The sequence below is a fragment of the Diadema setosum genome, chromosome 18, assembly GCF_964275005.1.
Source record: "Diadema setosum chromosome 18, eeDiaSeto1, whole genome shotgun sequence".
Lineage (NCBI taxonomy): Eukaryota > Metazoa > Echinodermata > Echinoidea > Diadematoida > Diadematidae > Diadema > Diadema setosum.
Window position 1 is genome coordinate 22680163 of NC_092702.1, and position 23980 is coordinate 22704142.

Below are 23980 nucleotides of genomic sequence, written 5' to 3' on the forward strand. Positions count from 1 at the left end.
TCATTTCTGTAAGGTGTACTCCGATATACGGTTCATGACGTTGGGCATGGACGTTCTGAGCAATGAGAACAGCGTGATTTCCTTTTGGCCCTTCTCTTGGCCAGACCCAGCACCTCCTGCACCCATGCCATCGCCGCCTTCGGGTTCAGACCCCGATCTCTGGGTGGATCCAGGTGATTCTCTGGGCGGTGGATTCTATCAACAGTAAAGCAAGAAACAAATTTACGATATAAGAAAACAACTTGAGACCCCTTGGGTCTAGCACTCGTCTGAGCATCACACTCTGCCTTCCCAACACTTGTCAATCTGAAATAAACTTTCAAAGTATCACGATTTGGGGATAGCAGCAGGTCCCCTTATACAATACCCTCCTAACTTTGGTTTCTAGGAGCCTATCCAGGGGTCCCCTGGGGGTACCACCACCATGTACAGAGTAAAACCCCCATCCCCCCTTGATTTCTGTCACGTCTGGTTAAAAATTCAGTCCCATGAGTTCTAAAAGATGAAACTGTTAAATACAAAAAATTGTTAATTACGGGATTTTGGTCCCTGCGAAATACAACAAGCACTAATATCTTTAAAAGTCCCAGCAGTTTGAAGAGAGCTTGTAGCCATATTAGTAGAACACATGAGTGATTTTTTTAAAGGAAAATTGGACAATCTGTTCAAAAGTCATGAATTTTTGAAGTTTTGATGCCACCATCGCTGGATGAGAAGAATACTACAGCTTGTGATGTCACATGCATAGAACTGTTTGAAAGAAAATTCAACCAACATATTGTCACTTTGCTCACACAATGAAAGAGCACTTGACTTGCCTCTTTCAGAAGGAGGGATAAATAATAATAATACCTTTAACATACATCAGTGACAAGTTGAGGGAATGTGTACTTTTTCCAAAAAGTGAAATTTTGTGATATTCTCTTTATATTTCCCTCATATCGTTCTACGCATATGACATCATAAACAGTAGTAGTCTTCTCATCCAGCAGTGACTTCTTTGGACGATTTGTGCAATTTTCCTCAAACTAATATTGCTGCATTATCTCAATCAACATGTACCACATTATATGAAGGTGAACTTGTCCTCTAAAGGTTCTGAAGATATAACAGACACTGCTGTCTCTATTTCATTCGCACTGAATTTAACATCACAGGTGCATATTCTTGTACTCGCCTGTGTATGTATTGACGATGGTTACACGAAAACACTATCTGTGATATATGGACTCTCATATGTGACCCTGCATACACAAAACAAACAGAGAGTTGCCAGACATGAAATTTTAGTTATGAGCATATTTTAAAAGAGCAGACTTTAAGCTTTAAAATGATGTATAACTCAAATCAAATGGACTGTCCTCATCTATTTGAATATTGGAAAAAAGCACACACTCAGGAAAAGTGTGAACTGAGAAAAGTATCTATTCAAGCCCTAAATCTCTACCAAGCAGTGCTTGCTGTGCAATGAATAGGACAAAAATCAGCAAGTAAACCACCGGAGTAACAACAATGAAGGGATTATCAGATTAAACTGAAATTGAGCATGCCTTATCAAGACATTCTGTCAATAATTAATACCAACTTTCAAAGCAGTTGCATTATACTTTCAAAAGTTATTAGAGTTGAAAGTGAAGAGTGTGTACAGGGTTTTCCAGAAATGAAAAGGGGACTCTAAAGACACACCTAATCACACTATTCTACAAAAAATGTTCCGAGATAAACTGCTAAAAAACACGATTTCCTGCACGTTTTATGATCCCAAATTTCAGCATAATGTAGAAGAGTTGCTCTTTCAGAAAATGTGAAAAAGTCAAGATCGGCTAGGTTGACCCATTTCACTTATTTTCAGTCTTCACACAAAATCAGTGTATGCGACTTTTTTGTTCGTTTTGTGATGCACGGTCACATATGGTCATACAAGGGCATTTACGTACAGTTCGCCATTGGCGTGCCCAAATGAAAACAACGAATGCTGTTATTTCATTTATTTTGCACAACTGCAGGATACTATGCAGCTTAGGTACGTCATTTAGTTTACTCTCAAGTCGGGTACGTATCATTGTACTCAGACTGTTTAGGATGGCTAAATATTCACTTAAATTTTGTCCTTGCTGAACATGCCCTTCCATATCAGATTACACGCGCCGTTGTCCATTTGTTTACTGCATAGCTGCTGTAAACATACATATTCATAAAGACATGTGCGGACGTGGGGGGAAAACCTCGCTTTGCCGACCACCTATTTTTGAAGTTACAAGTGGAAATAAAATGGGTGGTTCTAAGGTCCATCAAAGTTTGGGTGATAAAAATAAAAAGGAGGGCATAAATGTAGACAAAGATTCTTCTTTCTCCCATAATGTGGGAAACAAGAAATATGCAAGAAAAAAATATGAGGTCCCGAGACCCGTGGACTCCCACGGGTACCTACTTATTAAACCTAATGACTATGATCTCCCCTCCCCCAAATAATGATGGTGGTTATAATGATAGTATAATAATAATAATGATGATGATGATGATAATGATAACAATAATACTGTATGTACAGTGTGAAGCAGATTAACAGGTGGTTCTATGGTCTATCAAACAAATGAGGGAGCAAATGAAGAGGAAAATAACTCTCATAACGTGATTGAAGAAATATTAAAGAAAAAAATATGAAGCCCTGAGACCCGTGGATTACCACGGGTGTCTAATACTTATAAAACCTAATGACAATGATCCCCCTCCCCAAATAACAACAATCATAATAATGTTAACAATAATGACAATAATAAGAATGATAATATAATAATGATCATGATGATCATGATGTAAAGTCTGAAGCAGATAAATGGATGGTTCTAAGATCTATCAAACCAAGTTTTGGGGATTAAAAACAAAAAGGAAGGAGCAAATGAAGACGAAAATATTTTATACTTCTCTCATAACGCGGGAGAAGAAATATGAATGAAACTAGAATGTCCCAATGCAGAGACTCCAACCCCAAGCACCTTCTGATCTGGAGATTCTCCCGCCCGAAACCCCTAGCAAACGGGAGGCTTCAAGTTGATGTGTGCGAAGCGCAAAGTTCCTAGGGTTCTAGATGTTCTCAGGTGCTATCTAAGGCTTATTTTTTCAACATACGATAGCAGTAAGTAAGAAATCCTTTCCACCGGGAGACACAGAGCCAGGGCGGAGAAATCAAATCTCCAGCAGGAGAACGGGAGATTTTGCAAAAATGGGTTTTCGGCGGGCTATCTCCCGTCGAAAACGGGAGAGTTGGAGTCTCTGCCAATGGCGACTGATGCCTCCGCCATAAAGCATGATTCTCCCAATAGGTGTATAGTACAATTATGTCTTTACACTAGGTGTGATGACCGTTTCACACAATTGGCAAAATATTGAAATGACAGGTTTGTCAGAAATATCTTGAATGTTCACTTTCCTTGAACTGGGTTTGCTATAATTGTCTAAGAGTGCAGGTACACATATTTGGGGAATTGAGGATTTTTATTTGACTTCTGACCGACCCTTTTATAAGTTTATGCATTGAGTAATTCTTTAGGTATGAAGAAAGAGTGTAATTACAGTACAAAATAGATTCTTTTTTTTTTCCATTTAAACCTGGCCTTTGACCCTTAACCTTTGACCTCTGACCTTCTGGCTGGAAATTTCCCAGAGAATCTCCATTAGGTAATGCATGTATATAATATTAAGTTTTAAAACTAATAATGCAAGCATTGCATATGCTAGTATATGAGGGAAATAGTAAAATTTTGAGAAGTTGATCTTGACCTTTGACCCCATGACTACTGACCAATGACCCCTAAGTTCCCTAGATAATCCCTGCCAGTCAGTACACGCGTATGTACCAAGTTCCATGAAAATACATGGAACCATTTGCGAGATAAGTGAAATTGTAACATTTTAACCTAACCTTTGACCTTTTGACCTTTTGACCTTTGACTTTATGACATGAAACTCTCTCCGGAGAGTCTTTAGGCAGTAGTACATGTCTACACTAAGTTTCAAGAAAATACCTTCGGGCATTGCATAGATATGGGGGAAATAGCAAAATTTTTAGCATTTGACCTTGACCTTTTGACCTTTGATCTCTAGCCAATGTCACTAAAATCTACTCAACTAATTGTCCCATCATACATCATCCTTGGACCAAGTTTGGTGAAAGCTGCTTCATCCAGTTTGGAGTTATCACGTACATAGATAAATTTTAGGATTTGACCTTGATCTTTGACCTTTGACCTCTGTCCGATTCACTAAAAAACTATTCAAGTAATTGTCCCATAATACATCATCCTCGGACAAAGTTTGGTGAAATTTGCTCGATCTAGTCTCGAGTTATCGCGTAAACAAATACAATTTCAAGATTTGACCTTGACCTTTGACCTTTGGCCTTTGGCTGATTTCACCCAAAATCTATTCAAGTAATTGCCCCATCATACTTTATACTTGGACCAAATTTGGTATAAAAATTCCAGTCAATATCACTCAAGTTATCGCGTAATCGAATGCGGACGGACGGACAACCCGAAAACATAATGCCTCCGGCACCACTTTGTGGCGGAGGCATAAAAAAAAACTAGAACTGAATTCGTGACTTTGACAAATTGGGGTGATCTGCAGCACCTTGACCTTAAGATCATGTTCATGAAAATTTTGTTTTAGGCTTAAATTGTTATGACATATCAGTTTTATCAGTGGAACTTGTTTTTTGTACGCAAAATAGGAACTGCAATAATTTATTAGCTAAGTAACGTGTGAAGAGGAGACTAATATAGAGAGAAGAGCTCTTTGAAAATGACACACCAAGTTTGAAAGTAATAAGGGATATTTTGTATTTTTTGTGATTTTTGATTGAATATTTAAAATAGAATGTTGTTTTGAATTCAAATTCTAAATTTGATGTGATGGAAGATGAGCGTCTGGTGACAAGACTATTTAGAGAAAATAAAAATGGTTTTCATTTCACATATGCTAGAGTTTCAATGTAAAAGAAAATTTGACCTTTTAATTTTATTTCTTTACAAATTTATTTTGGTTTGCAAAGACTTTGTGCATAGAATGTCCACTATAGTCATTCATAAGCCACAAGTCTGGAGATGAGCTTGTCAAGAGAATGCCACACATCAAGTTTGAAAGCAATCGAGTATGATTTGTATTTAGGAGAAATTTTTTGATTGATTTTTTAAGTGATAAATCATAACTGTAAGAGAATCGACAAAAAGACAAAAAATAAGCAAAATTTGAAACTTAAATGTAAACTAGAGCACTAGCAATTGAGCACATGTATCCCCCGAACCCATTCCATACCCCATCTGGATTACTTTTCTGGCTGGAATAAGACAGAACAAGCAAAGGTGCCACAACCAAAAAACAATATAGCCATCTTTATTTCACTATAATGCATTTTTTTTTTTTTGCCAAATTTGAAGAAAATCTGATAAGAAATGTGGCTGATACATGTATACAGCACACACAAGAATGTGCACTGCCATCCAAGTCGGAACACTGAGGGCGCTGTCACCACAAACTGTTGTGTCCTTCATGTAGATTGACCACCCATACATCTCCTTGGCAAGTCTGAATAAAATCCATTGAGTAGCAATCAAGTTATTGCATAAATAAGCACTTCTGCAAATTTTGACATGATCAGGGTAACCTTTGACCCTGTAAAAGGTGGAACAGTGAGGGCAGCATTATCAGTAGGTATAGGTCTACAGATTAGACTATGATACATTTACATACCAAATTTGAAAAAAAAAAAAAAAAAAATTGGTCAAGAAACAAGGTCAGCGTCGCACACACAAGCAGACCCTGTTAAGTTTACCTTTTCAGGTATGAAGACGGAACGAGCAAGGGCGCCATCACCAAAAACAATAGGCTTCTTCGTCTTACCATAATACATCTTCATGCCAAATTTGAAGATGATCAAAGAACTGCAGCCAGTAGAGCGCTCACAAGAAAATCTCTGCGGCGGACGCGGACGCGGTGGAACGAGGCCAAATCCATAGTATCCTCTGAACTCTGTTCAGGGGATACAATTAAATGTCAGCCTGATGTAAACTGATTAGCAGGCAGATGACTTACCACTAGACCAAAAATATCCCCATAGACTAACTGCAACAAGAATCTGCAAGCTGACAGGACCATCATGCACAAAATAAAATCTGTTTTCCTTTTGCATATTTTAGAACTCAAAGATCAAATAAATTGTGAAATATTTAATTTCATTTCTTAATGATTTAATTTTTGAATAGACTTTGTACACTAAATAACCACTATAGTAATTCATTAGCCACGTTAAGTCTGGAGATGAGACTAATGTAGGCGTGGAGTTCGTAATTAGAATGTCACTCATCAAGTTTGAAAGTAATCGGGCATGATTTGTATTTTTTAGAAATTATTTATTCATTTTTTAAAGTACATTGTAATGAATAATAAATTTGAGAGAATTGGCGAAAGTAACGGCAAAGAAGTGAAATTTGAAAGTAAAAAGTGGCATGAAATGTCAACCAGATGCACAAAATAAAGAAAAACTAGAAATGTCGCTATGGCGACTGGTTTGCCTCCGCCATAATGCATGATTCTCCTAATACACCATAGTACATGTGCACAATGTGTGATTATATTTTCACAAATTTGGCAAAATATCAAAATGACAAGTTTGTCACAAATGTGTTGAATGTTCACCTTCCGTGACCTAGGTTTAATTGGATGAATAGGAGAGCATGTATTTGGGGATTTAAGGACTTAAACTTGACTTTGACCCATTCATACCTTTATGCACTGAGTAATTTTCAAGGTATGGAGAAAAAGTGCAATTTCTGTATTGAATAGTAAATTGTTACCATTTTCATCTGGCCTTTGACCCTAAAATTCATAAGATAATCACTGTCAGGCAGAACATGCATAAATATGTAGTAAATTTCAAGATAACTTAAGCCACTTCCGAGATATGGAGGAAAAAGTTAGTTCAGCACTTTCACTTGTTCTTTGACCTTTTGACCTTTGAGGCAAAAAAAAAAAAAGAAAAAAAAAACTTTTCAGAGAATCTCTATCAGATTATACATGCATACACCAAGTGTAAAAAAAATAACCCTGCTGGCATTGCATAAACATGAGGGAAATGGTAAAATTTTGAAGTGTTGCCCTTGACCTTTGACCCCTGATCTTTGACCCCATGAACCCTAAATTGTCTAGATAATCACTGCCAGTCAGTACATGTATATATACTACGTTCCATGAAGATACCTTAAACAATTTCCAAGGTACAGAGAAAAAAGTGAAGTTTTACTATTTTTACTTGACCTTTTGACCTTTGACCTCATGACCCCAAACTTTCTCCAGAGAATCTTAATTGGATAATACATGTATACACTAAGTTTCAAGAAAATATTTTCAGGTGTTGCATAGATACTGTATACGCTACATATTTCGCGGGGGGTTTATCTTCGCGAATTTCGCGAGTCGGGAGCTATTCGCGAAATTAACAACACGCGAAAATATTACCTTCCAAAATGAATCCCTTGCCTTGATGATACAAACATTTCAGTACTAGTATACCATGTCACGGCTTACCGAACAGACCATACTGGCTATAAGCTTGTTTACGCATGTCCACGTCTACTTACGAATACTGTAGAGAGCCAATCCATTATCGCAAGGGGACCACTCGTCAGAAATCTAGCGCGATGAACTTAACCACTTCAAAAATGTTGAATTTTAACTTACTAGTTCGCAGAGTTTTGTAAGTTTTTTTCTTGCAGTGTATAACCAGTATCATTCTTATTTGCTAGTAAGTTGAAAATTCACACTTTCTTTGACACTTCATATTTTCTCTGGTCCCCCAATCGCGAATTTAAACACTCGCGAAAATGTGTGACAGCGGCAATTCGCGAAAATTTATGTACGCGAAAATTATAGCATATACAGTATGGTGGAAATAGTGAAATTTTATGTATTTGACATTGACCTTTGACCTTGAGCATGTTCACCCAAAAGTTGATAGGCACAACTTCATGCCCTAATACACATACATGCTAAGTTTCATTAGGATACCTCAAAATTTTCTTTAGTTACGCTGTCCACAAAATTCATTACGGACGGAAGGACGGAAGGACGGACGGACAACCCGAAAACATAGTGCCTCCGGCACCACTTCGTGGTGGAGGCATAAAAAATAAAGCAAAGAAAAAAAATTTGACCGTCAAGAGCGGGATTCGAACCCAGGTCCCTTAGATTAGCAGGCAGAGTGACTTACCACAAGACCAAAAATATCCCTACAGACTTAACCCGTTCCATAAGGGAACCTGGTGGCCTGTGTATTTAGTCTAAGGGAATTTCAGAATTCAGTATCGAATGGGTTCACATGTGAAGCTCAAACTGTGTCATGGTTCATTTGCAATTTTGATTTTCAATTGAATGTTTCGGCATGACCCCAATATCTAATAAAAAAACGAAGGCAAAACGCTACAAAGCCCAAAGTCTCAGCTACAACATACCCAAATTTGAGACAAAATGGAGCAAAAATGCGCAAAGAACACTGCAATGCAGAATCACCTTCCATAGACTATACACGCAAATAGTGCAGATTTTGACACTTGGCCTTTAATCAAAATTTTGACCATGAAGACGTCCTCTAATCGAAAATCTGACATGGGGGAAATCGAAAGAGAATAGTTTAAGCTACACCATTCCTACATTTTGGAGAGAATCGACCATCAATAAGCAAGATACGCACAAATAAATTCAAAATTTGTGACATCATTTTTCAAAAATCAGTTTTTTTAGTTTAAAGGACTATATGATGACATCACAATGTCCGATCGCCGCAAAAAATGCATGTGTTCATATCTACAACTCATAGGCTTTCCAAATATGCAATAAAATTTGGAGGTATCCATATTTTCAGGAGCTATGGTGGTTTTAAGACAGGCATGTTTTGTGTGTTATTCTCCATAGATGCACGCGCGGGCGTGTGACATTATGGTAACTCCGAAAAAGTTGAAAATTGTTGCAATTTGTTAAGAAGTGTATCAGGAATCCAAAAATGTAAGAAAAACGGCGTTTCTACATTCCTTACGCGCTGTACGCGCACAAAACAAAAGTGCTCAAAATTACTTGAATCGTACTCTCCTTGTCTCAGTTGGTGATTTTGAGCATTTTAAAATTTTGACGCGCACATATGCTCGCTTAACGACGCGCTAAAAATAGCAAAAAATGCGCATATGTTAAGGCATGACCTGAAGTTAATGTGTACTAAATTTGGTGGTTTTTGTGATATTTGGTTATGAAGATATTGATAAAAATGTGATTATACAAAATGGCGGCTAGCAGACGTCACGGCTGACTGATCACATGGTCAAGGGTGGGATACCTATTCCTGACAAGGACAAAACTATGGTAGAAATTTGATGATGATCAAGGAATGACAATTTGAGATAATATCTGCACAAATTTAGGTAGGAAATAAATAAATAGATAAATAAATAAATAAATAAATAAATAAAGAAGATTCTGACGAAATCAAGAGGTGATCTGCAGAGATGCTGCAGATTACCTAAAAATGCGAGGCCTTGAGACCAGCCGTGGATTCCCTTGGGTGCCTGCAAGGATGCAAGAGCAGGGGGTGATTAATATCAAAGTCATAGTGTCAAAAGTATCTCCCCGTTTCGACAGGAAGAATCTGTGGGCAGAACTTTCGGATAATCTCAGTAAGCGTAATTTTTGCCTGAATGTTTGTTTTTGTTTTTTGGTCTGCGGGGATGGAAATGTGTGTGTGTGTGTGTGTGTGTGTGTGTGTGTGTGGGGGGGGGGGGGGGGGTGAGGGACAACAAGACAACTGTTGGACTTCAACAGGTCAAAACTCAAGTTCTATAATAAAGGCAAGTGCCGGGAACGATCCCAACCAATGGACCGGATCACCGGGCATGTACTACAAATGTAATATTAAATTTCTGGGAAGGGTGGTCATGGGTAGAAGAGAGCACAATTAACGAAAGAATGAGAAAACTTTTCTTTTTATTTCTCTAATAAAATATGCAAAATCGTATATATGTGACCCGCTACAACAAAAAGGTCCTAAAGTCGCGCACGGTCGAAGCCGTGAAAATCGAGTTTGAAGTCAGAGCATTAAAATTCGTCAAAACTTACGATTTTCTGATTTTGATATATTATTGGAGTCTAACATGTCTTCTATCATCTGTCGAAATTTTGAAGCAAAATGATCAAAGGAAAGACCCCAAAATAGCGTTTTTCTGAGCCATGTTTTTTGGCGTTTCAACGAAGCAGAAACTGGTTCGAAAATTTGGATTGAGCGCCACAGATAAGTTCCGCCCCTAACAACGACCAGAGTGATCTCATTGGTCAGTTTGCTGCTTGCTGCTAACCGAAGCGTGAAGCTCGCACACTGCCCAGTCAATTGGTGCGTGCGGGCGGGGTGCGCTATGCTCAGCCGCTTCTCACATCCTGGTCACTGATTGGTTGGTGAGGAGACTGCCGACGCTGATGTGCTTGAATGAACTCTTTGGGGGTTGCTAGGGCTTACCTTCTATTGTCCAGAGGTGAAAGCTGACTGGCGTGTCCCTTGATCGCGATTGCGTCGAAAGGAAGACTTTTAGGGCGCTTTTCTCGAAACAGTGATTTTCCAGACGTCTCGACATGCTCTCTTTTAAACATCGATATCTCCGCAGCCGATTATTTTTATAAAATGTGTTATATATCAATCTAAAGCAGAAAGATTAGGGAATTACATCATGCAGTTTTCAAATAATCGACCTCGCCCGACTTTAGGATCATTTTGTTGTAGCGGGTCACATATGAAAAAAATAAAACCCCTCAGACCCGTGGATTTCCACGGGTGCTGCTAGTATATGTAAAAGAGAGATATTAAACAAATTTGTATATTACAATAGTTTCAATCACCAATTACCTTGGATTCACTTCCTCCATCAGAACTAAACAAGAGATCCTCACTTCCTAAATTTTCATCATATGGTACAGTACTAGTATCTATACTATTGAGAGGCTGCGGCCCAAGCAATGACTCATTTTCTCTTGTATTCCTATTCAGACCTCCTGCTGCTCTGACTGTCTCCTCGCCGGAGTCAATATGTTTAAAAATGTTGGATGTTTTTGGAGTCTCACAATCTTCATCCAAGTTTGCGGTTGTCTCGTTGTTCTTTTCTCTACTGGCCTGTGGGTCGTTAGGTATGTTCAAGATGTTCTGGATGTCACCGTTTGAATAGGTACCATCTGTACGTGAAGAACTCTGGCGGGATTCAGCCACGTCGCCTCCGTGTTGTGAGTTATGTGGAGAAGTTTCCGATCCAGATCCATTTCCCAAATTGTTTGCAAGTGTCTGATATTTGGGCGCTATGTGATGGTTTGACAGTACATTATTTATACATGCACCTGGGACCACATCGGGTTTTAAGGTGTCTACCATCTCTGCAGCAGGAGGTGCCAATGCGTTGACCTTTGTTGCAGCCACTGCGGGGGTTGGATCATATGCTGCAGGTGCTGAATTGTGCATCTGTGTAGCAACTTGGGAAGACTTGCCTGCGTCCAGACTTGATGGACCTGCTTGCGGGGTATCCAAGGGTGAGATGGGGTTGTGGTGTCCACCTGCAACATTGCCGCCCTGTGGTTCAGAAACTGATCTCTGGACAGTTCTGGGTGATTCTGTCATGACAGCTCCCGGCGGTAGATTCTGATGACAGCAGAGAAATAAATTGAGTTACATTTACAGCAAAGGAGACTGCCTGTCATGCATGAAGAGCATCTCATGTAAAGCATGCAACAAAGAAAGAATGGTACATGGGGTACCATGAAACCACCAACAAACACACGTTCCACCACTATGGAAACCTTCAAAGAATACCAGTGGCGCTAATATTCTTAATTCCAACTGGCCAATTGTCGTGTATTGAATATTCTTGTATATACGAACAATTTTTAAAAACATTCAATATATTATTCATTCTGTATTAATATGTGACTTGTAATTCAAGTTCATTTTGAGCCAACTCAATTGGCTCTATAGGGCTTTTTACACTTGTAAATTTTTGCTTAGTCCCGTACCAACGGTGGGGCTAAGGGGGGGCCTTAGCCCCACCGTTGGTACGGGACTATCCTCAGCCCACTTTCTGTTTACACTCGTTTTTGCCAAAGTGGGCTTTTTGCCAAAGTGGGCTAGCCCTACCGATCTGGCCCTGCAAAATAGAAGAGTTAGCACCATAATTGCGGTGCTAGCACTGCAATTGCAGTGCCAAGCAAGTGAGTGTAAACAGAACGAAAAAATAATCCTGGGCTAAGCGACGGAGACCAAGTCCGACCCTCACTGACCAATCAGAAACGAGGTAATCAAGTGCTGCCGGTGCGTGCGTGTACGTGTACAGTACACAGCGTAATCATGAATATTCATGTGGTTTGGAAAGTACCGGACTAAGAAATACGAGTGTAAAAAGGTCAGTTTTCCCCTTAGCCCCGGACAAGAGATAGTACGGGACTAATTGTCCAGTGTAAAAAGCTGAAAAATTGGTACGGGACTAACGATAGTCCTGGGTCAGAGAAAGTCCGGGGTAAGAAACACAAGTGTAAAAAGGGCTTATGTGGGAAAGTTCATCATACTTTCTATGCAATGGTCACATGTCTTTCATATTTGCGAGGGAATGGATTTTAACCCATTGAGGACAAGTCCTGAGTATACTTGGGCTGTGTCTACGGGAAATGCATGTTGTAGCAAAATCAGTCCGTCCTCAACAGGATAAAAGGTCAATGAGTACACAGTGAAATATTCCCACTTTGATATGAATGTGACTTTTTTTTTTTTTCTTAAACAGGGTGAAAGAATCATGGTCAAGCTAAAAAAAAAACAAATTCTCAGTGTATCACCTACCTTAGGGAAGTGTGTTGATTTTTTGCCAGGTATTACATTTAAGGTTAATGAGTAAATAGTGAAATGTTCCCACTTTGATATGACTATGACTGATTTTTTTTTTTTTCTTAAACAGGGAGAAAGAATCATGGTCAAGCTAAAAAAACTAATTCTCAGTGTATCACCTACCTCATGGACCTGTGCTGATCTTTGGCCAGGTATTACATCTTGGCTGCAGGGTACATTTGGGCTAGATGATATATTTGGGCTAGATGGTACATTTTGGCTGAAGGGTACATTTGGGCTGGATGGTACATTTTGGCTGGATGGTACATTTTGGTCGGGGGGTACATTTTGGCTGCCTGTAGGCACAAAAAGAGGAATGATGAAATATTAAAGAACAAGTCCACCTTCATATATGTAAGGATTGAGAGAATGCAGCAATATTAGTAGAACACATCAGTGAAAGTTTCAGGAAAATTGGACAATCCGCTCAAAAGTTACAAATATTTTAAGTATCTGCACAGTCAATGCTGGAAGAGAAGACTACTACAGTGTATGATGTCACATGCGTACAACTATGTAAGGAAAATAAAAAGAGAATTTCACAAAACTTTACTTTTTGAATAAAGTGCACATTTCTTCAACTTACTACTGACGTATGTTAACGGTAATATCATTCCCCCTGCCTTCTGAAAGAGAGAAGTCGAGCGTTCTTTTGTTATACGAGAAAAATGGTAATATGTAGAAAATCTTTATATGGTTGTACTCATGTGACATCACAAGCTATAGTAGTCTTTTTATCCAGCCGTGACTGAGCAGAAACTTAAAAAATTCATAACTTTGTAACAGACTGTCCGACTTTGCTCATACTCTCACTGATGTGTTCTACTAATATTGCTGCATTTACTCAACCCAAATGTCTATGAAGGTGAACTTGTCCTTTAAATGGATGGTATACTGTAGTTCTGGTTGAGATGGGAGAAATCAGATTTTAACTTTTTGCAATATGATAGGAATCACTTATAAAATACAAATCAAAAGAGCATACAATTCTTTATAGAAGAATTCAAAGTTTATTTGATGAAAATCGGTTTTGGCAGAGATATCCAAAACAAAGTAAAAAAACTGTTTTTGTGTGTTCTTGAATTTTGTGTATCTCAGATATTTCAAAGCCGATGTTCATCAAATAAACATTGAATTTCTCTGAGAATTGTACGCTCTTTCATATTTCACAATTGACTTCTCATAATCTCACATGTCGAAACCTGAAGCCCCATGTCAACCAAAACTATACTGACATACACAATCAGAACAACCAAATGTACAAATATAAATAAATGATCTAATGTGTTATAGATTTCTTAATAGCCAAAGTTGGTGACTGGATGAAAGACTACTGAAAAGCAATACATGGTTCTCCCGACAGGTCTAGAATACAGTTGTACATCTTGACAATGTGAGATGACACTTTCACATTATTGGCAGAAAATTGAAATGACATGTTTGTCACAATTGTGCAAGGACAGACAGACAACCTGAAAGCAAAGCAAAGTTTGCAAATCTAAAGAAAGTTTAATCCAACACACCATTTTAGATGACATTGCAAAATTCATATGCAAATATTAATGCAGTTGACCTAGCATGGAGACTGCAATACATTTAGTAAATTTCATGAAAACACACCAGTGCCTACAAAATACTTTCAGATTTGGAACAAGTTGAAAACCTCAAGAGATTTCTTCAACACTTCAAGCTGTTTCTAAACATCAGACACACAGACTAACATATATACCCCCCCCCCCCCCCCCCGCCACGCCCACCATTCTGGAAGTTGGTTCCACCATCTCCAGGCTGACGGGCAGGGGCCGACATATCACTGTGAGCGGGACTGCACAGAGAGGGGGTGCCAGGGGCATCATTGCTGGTGCTGCTATCGGCATTAGGAGTAGGGGAAATTTTGGCCTCAGGCTCCAGGATTGGTTGTTGGGCTGCAGTCAGCTGGCTGTTCTCTGCGATGGAACAAGAATGCGTAAATATACAAATAACGTACATACACAGGGCATTCTGAAAGAATCATCAACCTGGGGGGCGTTTCATGAAGGAACTTGTCGGATAAAATGTCCGACAAGTCAATTATATCCGACAAGTTCAGAGAAATCAGCCAATCAGACTAAAGAATTTCTCAAAACTTGTTGGATATAATTGACTTGTCAGATATTTTATCCGACAAGTTCCTTCATGAAATGCCCCCCTGATAGTAACTTTTGAACAGTCTGAAATACACAGGGCAAGGCGAAGTGTGCTTGGACTGTTCAAAAATTACAAAGGGTGGACAGGTTTTCTAACAAATGACCAAATGATAGAGCACTATTTGTTTTATATGATGGTAGCACGATTTAAATTCTGTGGCAGCCACTTTCAAGAGATTCCCATGCAGGCAAGCACTAGCTCTATGCTAACTGAACTGCACACACACACAACAGCAACGTATTTATGATCCATAGGCAATGCAGCTGAATGCAGCTGAGTGGTTGCTAGTACCAATCATTGGTATACTAATGCCTAGTTAGAAGTGCATTTATTGGACATTAAGCAAGTCAAAGACTGGTCATGTGATAACTCTTATCAACCATTTGATTGAGGCCCATATCACCATTATATGATGTAGTCTATCAAAAATTGTTGCTGATGTTTTAGATATGCGGGCCCACCAAAAGTGTAATTGAAGTCAGCGAACATGCATCCCCAGCTTTCTGTCCTTTTGAAATTCTCCAGACTCTATGCTTTCAAGTATGATCTGTTCCACTATCTTTCCAAAAACTGTACCCCCAAAACAGTTATGAAAGCAGACCACTTGATATATGCAACTTTGAGAAAACTTGGCTTTGAAATTTAGAGCCATTCGGCTCACATTAGCCTCTTGTCGACAGCCCTGGCCCTGTTGGAGTCTGTAGATTCGATATTGATATCTGGCGAGTGAACCGAGGCATTTGCCCTGCGAGCCCTTGACACCTTCATAAAGAATATTCTAACCAAATACTGGTCCATGAAAATCATCCAATCGGCACAAAGCTACCACAACATATATTCATGAGCTTTGATGCGATTTCCCCTTACATGTACATATCATCTGATGAAAAGATGCATCTGTTGTTGAATGGTGACTTCAATATAATTGTTTAAGAATTAGAGATCAAATTCCTCATGATAAGCATGAGTATGGATGTATTTTGAGCATGAGATTGAAGTTATCCCCTTAATGAATAAGAGACTATTCCAGAACAGAAGGAAGAAAGTCATCGTTAAACATCCCCTATAAAGACAAACAAACAAACAAACAAAGTGACAAACATACGCTGCTCGGCTCTACTGGTTTCCACAGCACCCTGGCCTGGTGGCGGGCTGAAACCCACCCCATGTCTGCTCTGCTGGCTGTGGGATGGTGGGCTCATCTCATATGAACTGGATTGCTTCTCTGTGGAATAAAAGATGACAATGTCCAAGCTCGTTAATGTTACATTTATACCGAGTTTTCCGCAGCCACGAAAATCATGGTTCACACCACCGTCGACAAAATGGGATGGACATGAGACAATGAGGGGGGGATGGAATGGAAAAACATGGCTGGAGGCGATCCCTAGTGGGACGCCACAGGAAATATGTGTACTATAGCCTGATCAGATGCCTCGAGAACGGCATCTGATATACTGTAAAAGTGGTTTCTTTCACGTACAGATACTTTCGCGGTTTCCATCAGTGCCGACTTTTTCACGTGTGTTTAAATTCGCGGTCGGTAAAATCTTTGAATTCACAGTCGGCAAAAACTGGTTTATTTTGTACATGAAAACCCAAACTATAAACCAATTATTCTTTTATTTATCAAATAGAAATCAAAATTAAATGCAGGCTTACCTGAAATCCTGTCTCTAGAGTACTTTATAACATGCTTGTACGTACATTGCGCGGTATCGCTGTGTGTGTATTGACCATCAATACACTCAATGCGGAGAATCTTCTTGTGTGCATGTAAGCAATAGCGTTGTAACAAGCGGCGAGTTCAGAACATTTCCTTGCGTGGTTAATTTCACGCGACTTTTCAAAACATTTTCACGTGATGTTAAATTCGCGGTTCAACCTCAAAGCGTGAAAAGCGCGAAAATAAAACCATCGCGAAAGAAACCCCTTTTACAGTAGCTACATGTCACAGGAGCAAATGCTGTGTCACTGTTCACTGGAGCGAGGACTGGACCAAACAAGACTAGAATATGGAGTGAAAGGGGAAAAAGGGGGAAAAAGGGAAAACAAGAAAATATTCCACCTCACCATGGTGCACTTCATTTTGTGCAAACGAAGCTGCCATGGCCGCAGGGAACATGTGTAAACATAGCATAAGCATGCCGCGATGACAATGAGTGGCTCATAAAGCTCCAGTGATTATTGCCACTGTGCATTACCACAGACTTTAATCTTATTCACAAGAGTACATTCAGCTAGAAATCAACATTCTAAGTGTGGGGGACCTTTCTCCATATGACATGATATGCATCTATGTAAAAAAAACTAGAAATGTCGCTATGGCGACTGGTGTGCCTCCACCATAATGCATGGTTCTCCTAATAGGTCTATAGTACAATGTCTTGACAATGTGTGATGACAGTTTCACACAACTGGCAAAATATCAAAATGACAGGTTTGCCACAAATGTGCTGAACGTTCACTTTCCTAGAACTAGGTTCAATTGGATGAATGATTAAAACGTCAGAGTGCAGGTATTTGGGGAACTGATGATTTTTACTTGACTTTTGACCCTTTTATAAGTTTATGCATTGAGTAATTTCAAGGTATTGAGAAAAAGTATAATTTCAGTATCAAATGGTAAAATAGTATTATCTAAACCTGGCCTTTGACCTTTGACCTCACAGTTCCAAAGAGAATCACTGTTAGGTAGAACATGCATAAATATGTAAGTTTCATGATGACACCTTGAGTTACTTTCGAGATATGGAGGAAAAAGTGCAATTTAGCACTTTCACTTGACCTTTGACCTTTTGGCAAGAAACTTCCCACAGAATTTATATTGGGTAATACATGCATACATCAGGAAGTGCAATTTAGCACTTTCACTTGACCTTTGACCTTTTGGCAAGAAACTTCCCACAGAATTTATATTGGGTAATACATGCATACATCAAGTTAAAAAAAAAAAAAAGATCCTTCAGGCATTGCATAAATATAAGGAAAGTAGTGATATTTTGAGGAGTTGACCTTGACCTTTGACCCCTGACCTTTGACCCATGACGCCCAACTTCCCTAGATAATCACTGCCCATCGGTACATGCATGAAGATACCTTGAACCATTTGCGAGATATGGAGAAAAACATGAAATTTTAACCTTTTTTTCACAAAATAACCTGTGACCTTTGACTTTTGACCCCGTGACCCTAAATCCAAACAAAGTATTATCCCCCCAGGATATACCCTCATACCATGTTTGATGTAAAACCACCACACGGTTCTTGAGATATCGACAAAAACAAAACCGGACGGACGGACGGACGACCCGAAAACATAATGCCTCCGGCCACTTTGTTGGCGGAGGCATAAAAAATGTCAAAAAGGGTCTGTTCTAGGAACATAGCACCGTTAAGGTTTTCTTTACAGGTTGTCTTGTTTTAATCTCTCTCAATGGCCACTTGGGGGGCCTATTCCACAAAATAAATGTTCAACATTCACAACTACATGTTAGCTTAATGGATGAGATACAATTACATCTGACACAGGGGCGGATCTAGGAATTCCGTAAAGAGGGGGCGCGTTTACAAAACTAAAGGGGGAGGACGCACGAACCCCTCCTCCCATTTTTTCCTTTTATTTCTTTTGTTTCAACAAAAAATAAAGGGGGGCGTGCGTCCGGTGCTGTCCCCCCTGGATCTGCCACTGTCTGACATCAATTTAACTGAACTCCTTGTTACATTTCAACAAACCATTGTTTTGCTGTTATTTTCAAACTCATGTCAGAAACGTTTACCAGCATTCAAAACACTATTCTGGGTATTGTACTACTCAGAGACTCCAACCCCAAGCACCTTCTGATCTGGAGATTCTCCCGCCTGAAACCCCTAGCAAATGGGAGACTCCAAGTTGATGTGCGCGAAGCGCGAAATTCCTTGCGGCCGGGGTCCAGTCTAAGGTTCTAGATGCTCTCTTGTGCTTTCTAAGGCTTATTTTTCAACATACGATATGGCAATAAGTAAGAAATCCTTTCCAACAGGAGACACAGAGCCAGGGCAGGAGAAATCAAATCTCAAGCAGGAGAACGGGAGATTTTGCAAATATGGGCTTTCGGCGGGCGATCTCCCGTCGAAAGCGGGAGAGTTGGAGTCTCTGTACTACGTGATATGTACGAAAATTTGCCAGTTATGGTCTGTGAAACCCCTGTTGACACCATTTAGCATTTGTTTCACAGGCATGATGAAATGTTTGGGTGCAAATTTGAACTTCACTTATTAGGGTCCATTTCCGAGGTGTTTAAATGCTGGTGGGTATGTGACACAACATTTGCTCCAACAACAATTGCATTTGTCTGATTAACAATTATTGTAAGATATAAGGCACATATTTAGATATTCTTTGGGCCTCATAAACAATGATCATGGCATTATAAATCAACATAGTCACCATGTATTTGCACTGCATTTGTCCTTTAGGTTCAGGCTTCCAAACTTCAGATGTACAAGTACGGTTTCAGAAAATATCCATGATCAGAATGACCTAAAGATGTATTTCAGGCAAAAAGACAATTTTACCAACATGACATCTTGTGGTTTCTGTGATTCAAGGTCACACAAATTGAGGAATGAGGATAAAACATGACAATCAGTCATGAAGTGATTGAATTCTCATGTATATGTAATTAGACCACATTCTTTGACAACAACAAAATGACAATTACAGGAATCACTTATCATCAATGGTCAGTGGGTTGACAAAACCTGTATTGCAAATTTTGGTGAAAATCACTTTTTTGATTAAACATCAGATAATCAGTCAAGTGTTGTCCTGTCCAAATCCTGTCTTTTCGTAAAATGAAGCTACCATCGTACGTCAAAAGAAATGATCCCATTTGTGATAGTGCTTTGGCAGCTATGTTTTTTTGCTATCCTGAACGTTTCGACATACAATGTATTTGAGATACAAGGTTTTGTCACCCCAACAACGTTACATTTGTACGTACCTGGTCCTTCCAGTTCGTCAGCAAGTGAACAGTGACCTTCTTCTCGAAGTGCAATCAAAAGCTGTTCATACCAATTGTCTCTCTTCCAGATCTGTTCAAACAGTAGCCAGGCTGCTGCTGTGGGACCTTCATTTGTGTCCTTGCTCCGGACTCTCTCCTATAAAGTGCACAACACACACGATCTACTAAGACATCATGCACATGCACACTGAAAACAATTCAATGAAGGCGAACAAACTGATCCTTTATACTATAGTGAACATGCTGGGGTTCTCCTCCCGCTCCTGAACCGAATTCTGGTCTCTACATAGGATTACAAAAAAAAAAAAAAAAAATGCAACATCTATCTGTTCACTTCAGATGTACATGAAATGTACAATGATTTATCATGTTAGAGCTGAAATGTCACTGTATTCACACAAGTTGTTTTGATCCATCTTGCGACTACTAAATATTTCATGCTTCCCTGATGCAACAAGCTGACAATGCATTACATCAAGATTGCTTGTAGAACAATACACGACACACATACTGTACTCCACAAGGGCTTTATTTATGTAAAACCCATGAACTGATTACTTCTCATGAAATCAATTTACTGTATTTCGGAATACATAATTTGCTGGTGTATGACATTGTATCGAGCACAACCAGCATGCTAGAGGAGAGACTGAGAAATTTACTCTTCATTTTGCATGTAAATAAAAATACTGTACATTGAGTATAAACACTCCTCTTCCAGTCTCCCTCTTTCATCTTTTTTTTTTTTTTTCCAATGTGTTTTTCATTCTCCCCTTGAATACCTGCACTAAGTAATAATATATTCATGAGCATCATACTTCTCTTTTTTCCCCTCCTGTTCTCTGGTGCAAGTCATTGGGAATTTTACTTTGTATTATGAAATATCACATGACTCATCAAACGCTTTATTACTAAGAATCCCCCTCGGTGTAGGGAGGAGAGTCCAAGGTCCGAACATGTCGCATGGGAATTTTTATGTTGCCTCACACCATATTCATGTTCAGCTTAAAGGCACAATTTGCCATTTTGCAGGTGAAACAAAAACCCAGCATTAGTGCTCTAAAATAGTTCTAAAATGTGAGTTGGGGATAGAAACAACCACTGTAAGTTTGAATTCGTACAATCGATGTTAAGTGTTGCTAAATACACAAAATGTGAAGAAGAAAAAAACTTGTGATACCAAGAAACCACTAATGAAATAATACAGAGTATACCATTCTCAAAGAAATTTAGAATTCATTAGATGAAAATTTATTCTGGAATAGCCGAGACATCCAAAAACAAGGTAAAACAAAGTGATCTTCATAAATGAAAAATGGGTCCCACCTTTTATTAGGAGTGCTCTGTTTTGAATATCTCAACCATTTCAAAACAGCTTTTCATCAAACAAACATTGAATCCCTCTTGGAATTACATGCTTTTTCATATCTCACCAAAAAATAGTAGAAACCTGAAGTTAGGTCTTAACCAAAACTATGTGATCTCTTTAACAGAATATTGACATTGGTAAGAGCCAAGTATGCAAATGAGCTGAGAGGGTGATGTCATCATCTAACAACTCTTCCACTGGTTTAAAGTGCATATAATTAGCACAAAACTTTGTTTGGTTCAATAATATTCCCCCTACCCACCCTATCATCATTGCTAGATCTAAACAGCACAATTATTTCGTTCTTTTTTTTTATCATGTCAAAAAGGAAAAGTTTTACGAAGATTTTTGTGTGTATACTAGGCTCGGTTTTGTATGGACTGGTTGCAGCTAAGTAAGGCAAGCCACAAGAAAACCTTCAGCAGAATTTTGGTTTGTCTTGGATACTTATGTACAATGGTCCAGCATGTTTAAACCCCAAAACTGTGCCACATCAATTTATCAATTGGCATATCCATAACTGTGCCTTCTTCGCTCATTGGCTCAAATGTTTATATAACCAACATACTGACAATACAAAAAAAAAAAAATTACATAGTCTCTTTAACACATTGAGGACGGGGTGATTTTGCTACAACACACATTTCCAATAGACACTTGCCTAAGTATACTTGGGACTTGTCCTCAACAGGTTACCCTGTAATCTTTATCATGTCACCATGGCCTTTTCATTAGACTCTGAAACACATTGTTACACCAGAGTGGGCAAACTTCATTGCTTACAATTAGGCCAACTTCAGAGGAATTAACTGAATTCATACTAATAAAAACGCACAGCATGTTAAAGAATAACATCTTAAGTGCTTGAGCACACAAAGGGTTAGTGAAGGTGATCCTAGGGGGGCTTTCACAGCGGGCCTGCGTTAAGTTGTGAAGTGTTGCATACCTATGCCTTCCCAACCTTACTGTACCCTATGCTTTGCCAACGGCTGGCTCCCACAAACAATACACAAAGCAATGCAAAAACAGTTTACATGAGACGGACAAAAAAAAAAAGAAAAAAAAAAAGATCAAAGATGAAAAATCCTTTGAGGGTGGATCCACTGAATTACCAAAACGCTCAAAACTTTTTTCTCATTCTTGTGATTGCTTGCTCCCTTCAATCTTTTTGCACAAGTACACTGCCTATTTCGACAAACTTGGTACGCTGCACTAGCGTATTTACACACAGGTCCAGTTTAAAAACCCTGTTAGTGGTTACATCCTATTCCTGTGGGAAAAATTAATAACACATGAAGGAGCGAGAAAGGATGACACTATACCTTAAAGGAATCCGTAAGGCAGGAGAGATAGGGAAGAAGGCTGCATGGCGATACATTCTGTGTCTTTGGTGCTAGCCTTTGCAATCTCTTTTTGCGCTCACGGTCCATCCTGTATCAGTCGATCAGTTCACGTCACAGCATCAGCCAGTCCAGCCTACAATAAATGATCTCTGAGAGAACGATGCACAGGCAAAGGCAGGTTTATTGACTGGTAAAACCTGTTATCCAGGGTTTGTGACATTCACTTGCCTAACCACTTTCATTTATATGAACTTAAAAGTGTTTACATGGAAGCACACAATCTAACCTGCAAAGTTTTTTTTTTTTTTGTCACTTGATTCAACATTTTACAGGAATATTACATTGAATGACTATGAACAATGATGGGGATTGACATCATATGTACAACTTGACAGAATTAATGAAAATTATAATTGAGAAGAGGCTAACTCACAAAAAGCAGCACATATTCCTTGTTGGAATGATAAATGCCAAATAAATCCAAGAAAACAACACAACACAGAACAGTGTATCATGTGCACAAAGACCTAAACTTTGGTCCATGCAACAACACACAATGGCCATGCAGGCAACACTACGGTCTCTGGCTGTCTGTTACAGCAGGCCAGCTGCGGAGCCTTTAATGACATAGTGAGAGTGGCACTACAGTGCTAGCTCAACAAAGCTTTGTCATTGCCTATCATTGTGACCTTCCAGAATGGTGCACTTATTCATATGCTAAAATTATATTAGATCTTTAACGAACAAACGCCATATTATAAGCAGGTTTTAGTACCCTTAATCACAAATTTTGTCGCGAGGGACCCCTGGCTGCAGCGGTTATGCCCCTCCGCTTTCTCTTCATCAAAGCTACCTGTCCCGTGGCTGCTAACTTACAAACATCCATCACTTCCTTATTCCTTATTAAGCACGACCAACAAATTGTAACACATAATACATTCAACGGATTGTAACATCACTTTTGTGTATGGCCATACTGTTGTGCAGTGCTGGAGGTGACCTGCACATAAGAGTCATAAATATATTCAATTTACATCCACTGGACTAACAGATCATGGCGACTTAAAGGGATCGTATAGTTTTGTTTGAGACCTAATTTCAGGTTTCTGACATTTTTTTTTTTTTT

The 23980-nt window shown here is 39.1% G+C and overlaps 1 protein-coding gene across 1 annotated transcript; it reads right to left on the bottom strand.

Annotated features, from left to right (window-relative positions):
• LOC140241392 (uncharacterized) lies at positions 1-22992 on the bottom strand. The gene is made up of 8 exons (XM_072321123.1): positions 22834-22992; positions 20122-20278; positions 16242-16361; positions 14707-14895; positions 13073-13245; positions 10937-11716; positions 9528-9611; positions 1-195 (listed from the first exon to the last, which is right to left on the bottom strand). Exons 1-8 carry the CDS (start codon positions 22939-22941, stop codon positions 1-3), a joined length of 1806 nt encoding a protein of 601 aa, XP_072177224.1. The 5' UTR covers positions 22942-22992.
• Positions 22993-23980: the final 988 nt, after the last annotated feature.

Coding starts and splice junctions, on each gene's coding strand:
- LOC140241392 (XM_072321123.1), bottom strand. CDS start 22,941: ATGGACCGTGAGCGCAAAAAGAGATTGCAAAGGCTAGCACCAAAGACA. Junction 16,362..20,121: donor TGACGAACTGGAAGGACCAG/GTACGTACAAAT, acceptor TTTATTCCACAG/AGAAGCAATCCAGTTCATAT. Junction 13,246..14,706: donor TGGAACCAACTTCCAGAATG/GTGGGCGTGGCG, acceptor TTGTGCCTACAG/GCAGCCAAAATGTACCCCCC.